The 4,011-nt window shown below is 34.7% G+C and overlaps 1 protein-coding gene across 1 annotated transcript; it reads left to right on the top strand.

Moving 5' to 3' along the window:
• Nucleotides 1-17: 17 nt before the first annotated feature.
• On the top strand, nt 18-1,859 carry LOC134261584 (uncharacterized; the record flags this gene model as incomplete). Its single annotated transcript, XM_062744011.1, has 1 exon — nt 18-1,859. A coding segment is annotated over one exon (1,647 nt), but the record flags the coding sequence as incomplete, so codon positions are not given.
• Nucleotides 1,860-4,011: the final 2,152 nt, after the last annotated feature.

The following is a 4,011-nucleotide window of genomic DNA, read 5'->3' as shown; positions in this document are numbered from 1 at the left end:
ATCCCTGGAAAATATGGCCTCGCCTCAGTGCCCAGGATGTGATCAATGTATATTGTGAGACAGCTGAAGTACAGATGTATTGTGATTTCTGTCATGTCAAACTTTGTAAACCATGTATTGGAGAACACATTGCTGATGAATACGAAAAACATAAAATTGTCCTATTCCAAAAAAAGAAATCCACCTTGATTTATCCAAAGTGTGCAACACACCCAACCAAAACTTGTGATTTACAATGCAAGGAATGCGACATTCATGTTTGCCCTTCATGTTTTACCTCAAGTCAACATAAAGGGCACAGTTTTTTAGAACTCTCCGAAATATACAACTCAAAGAAAAAAGATATCGCAAAAGATACAGAGGAATTACAACACATTATTTCTCCAACATACGAAGAAATCACAAATGATCTAGAAACACAGATAGCTAATTTTGAAGGAGAATATAAGAAACTTAAAACAGCAGTGACAGAATATGGAAAACAATGGCACAGAGAAATTGACAATGTCATCATTGCCATGAAGAAAGAAATAAAAAGTTTAAAAAGAAAACACTTTGACATTCTCAAGAAACATACAGATGAAGTAAAGCAAATACAGTCCCTTATTGAACAAACTCTGCAAAACCTAAAGGAAATTGAAGAATCAAATGAAGTGTCCTTGACCTTTCAATACAGCTCCAGAAACAAAGAATTTAGCAAACTTCCTCCCACGGTCCAAATATCACTGCCAATGTTTAATCCAAAACCAGTAAATGGAGAACAGATTTACAAGTTGTTTGGATCTCTTGCATCTTTATCTACCACAACAGAAGAAAATGGCTACAAACTGAAAAAACCAGAAACATCAACCAGAGAAATGCTGGAAGAACCAGAACTTATCACATCTATAGATACTGGGTATGAAAAACTCTATAGTGTTACATGTCTCAGTGAAGAAGAAATCTGGACAAATGGAGTAGTCAGTGATATGAAATGCTTTAACATTCAAGGTTTACTTATAAAGACAATCAAAACAAAATCAGGGGCATGGCCACGTGATATAGCAGTGAAAGTTGATGGAGATCTAGTGTACTGTGATGGGACAACAAAGACAGTGAATAAAGTTAGGAATGGACAGACAGAGGAGATGATCAGATTGCAGGACTGGACACCTAAACAGCTCTGTATCACCTCCTCTGGTGATCTCCTTGTTACCATGTACAGTGATGAAAAAACACAATCCAAAGTTGTCCGTTACTTACGCTCCAAAGAGAAACAAACAATCCAGTTTGATAAAAAGGGTAAACCTCTGTATTCGGCAAATAGAAAAATTAAGTTCATCAGTGAGAACAGAAACCTGGATATCTGTGTGACTGACAATAAAGCTGGTGCTGTAGTGGTGGTCAATCAGGCTGGTAAACTCCGATTTAGATACACTGGTCATCCTTCTACTACAAAGATCAAACCATTTAAACCTTATGGAATCACAACAGACAGCCAGAGTCAGATTTTGACAGCAGACGGTGATAACCACTGTATCCACATACTAGACCAGGACGGACAGTTCCTCCGTTATATAGATAATTGTGATCTGAAGGATCCATGGGGATTATGTGTGTATAAAAATAATCTGTTTGTTGCTGAGTGGAAAGGGAAATTAAAGAAAATTAAATATTTGGAATAGACATCTTTGTATGTAACTAAATAGATATATATGCTTGTATATAGGCAATTATTATGGTTCTTTTTGGTTATAAAGACTGTTTTATTTTGTAAGTTATAATTGTATTGTTAAAATATCATGTTTATTTTTCAAGTTATCAGAATAGATGGATGAAATTAGTTTCTTACTGTTGGTTTTCACTTAAAATTAATGGAATTAATTATAAACTTCTTAAAGAATATTTTTTTTAAGTTTGATGCAACTTCTGTCATATTTTAGACATAAAATGATCAACAAACCTGAACAAAATTATTGCTTTAATGAGATTTATAAATTATATCTCTTTGATGAATATGAAAAAACCTATAAAAATTACATATAAATTATATTAAAAAAATTATAATAATTATAAAAATAAAAATCGGCTCATTTATCTGTTTTTTTCTCTGTAAAATGCTTTGATTTTATTTCGCATTATACATGACATTGTCACAAGTTGGCTGAATGGTGCACAGTTAGAGTTTGTGCTCCAGAGTGGCCGAGTAAGGCTCACTATGACGGCCCTGTTACTCATTGCAACTTGTCATCCTGGGTGCTAGTATTGCTGTTACCTCCCACATTAAAAAATCAATTTTTATGCGTCTGGATCGAATGGTCCGGTAAGTGTATTGTTTTTGTCCTGTCTGTCTGTTTGTCGGTTTGTTTGTTTGTATGCAAACTTTAACCTTTGCCATAACTTTTGAACCATGAAAGATGGCGATTTCATATTTGGTATGCATACTCCACTAGTTAGGCTCTTTCAAATTACACCAAGGTCATTGACCTTGTTACCTTGAATGTGACCTATATGCTAAAATTAGCTTTTTTGCCTTCGAACTTTAACCGTTGCCGTAACTTTCAACCATGAAAAATAGAGACTTCATATTAGGTATGCATACTTCACTAATAAAGCTCTTTCAAATGACACCAAGATGAATGACGTTGAGACCTTAAATGTGATCTACAGTACCACCGGACACAACCTAACACCAGAGCGAACCCGGAGCGGACCCTGGGTTGTTTCCCCGGGTTCGCTCGGGGCCCGCTCCGGGTTCGCTTTCAGAAATTTTGGGACCGCTCAGGGTGCGCTCCGGGTTCGCTCCGCGTTCGCTCGGGGTCAGCTCTGGGTCCGCTAGAGCGAACCCGGCGTTCGCACTGATGCGTGAAGCAGACCCCGCTTTAATCCACCTCCAGTAAGCCCCGCCCCTTGTATATTCCAATACAGTAATGGTATTGTGGATCGATCATTGTTGTTCATGCGACGATGCGGACATGTACACTAGTACTGTACATGTGTACATGTAAACAGTGATATAATGGAGAACATTGATATATTTTCTAAAATTCAACTGTACATTCGAGGTAGATTTACATGTACATGTTTAATTGATTTCCATGATTTCTCGATCCCGAGAAATTCAAACTAGTTTAACAGCGGGTTGTAAGGCATTTATTTTCTTAAGTTATAACGAGAAAACAAAAAAGAAGAGGACGAAAAGAGTGTTAAATTGATTTTCAGTGTATCGAATGGTGTACAAGTGAAACTGACGAAAGAAATCTAAACTAAATACCTTTTAAATTCATGATTTACTTAGTTTAAAAATACATTTGTTATTCCTTACATTTGCTAAATCGTAGTTTAAATGTTTGCTTAACACGTGAATTATGATATCGCATCTATAAATTACATGCAACCTTTTGTACATCTGATATATTTAGATTTCATTTATAGTTGTTACACATTAAAAGTCCGTAATAAATATTTACCGGACATTTTCTTTAAAAAAAATTACACTGTATATTAGATCTTTTTCACGGTCAGAATTTTGGAGCGAGTATGATTTTTTATCAGAATAAAGAAAAAGGCAAAAAATAATTGTTCTCCTGACCTTATAAGAATATATTAATATATGCCCCCTAATTCACACACACATTGTCTTTAAAAGATTCTAATTATTTAATTTTTTATTTATGATTTCTCAATTTACGTGTTACATTAAATTATTCAAAATTTGCATCAAAATTATTGTTCTTCTTAAGCTTATTGATCTTCTTGGGCATGAAAAAATGCGTGTATATGAAAATCTTCCTTCTGGATGCACAAATTGAAGTCATTTCGCCCTAATGGTATTAACAAACTGAATGACTTCACCAGAATGAACATGAATTAGACCCAATTCCTGATGATACTTAACAAGATTATTCTTTCAATTTAGTGTAATTCTACAGTTAGTTTGCGTTACCAACTCTCTAACAACCCACATAACTGTGTATTACTTACGTCTTTATTAATTACTTTTTCCTAATAATTAGTCCTAAAACATTTCAA

This window comes from Saccostrea cucullata, unplaced genomic scaffold (genome assembly GCF_032062105.1).
Source record: "Saccostrea cucullata isolate Sc308-1 unplaced genomic scaffold, CSIRO_AGI_Scuc_v1 ctg12461, whole genome shotgun sequence".
NCBI lineage: Eukaryota > Metazoa > Mollusca > Bivalvia > Ostreida > Ostreidae > Saccostrea > Saccostrea cuccullata.
This window is presented reverse-complemented; position numbering and strand designations above follow the sequence as displayed.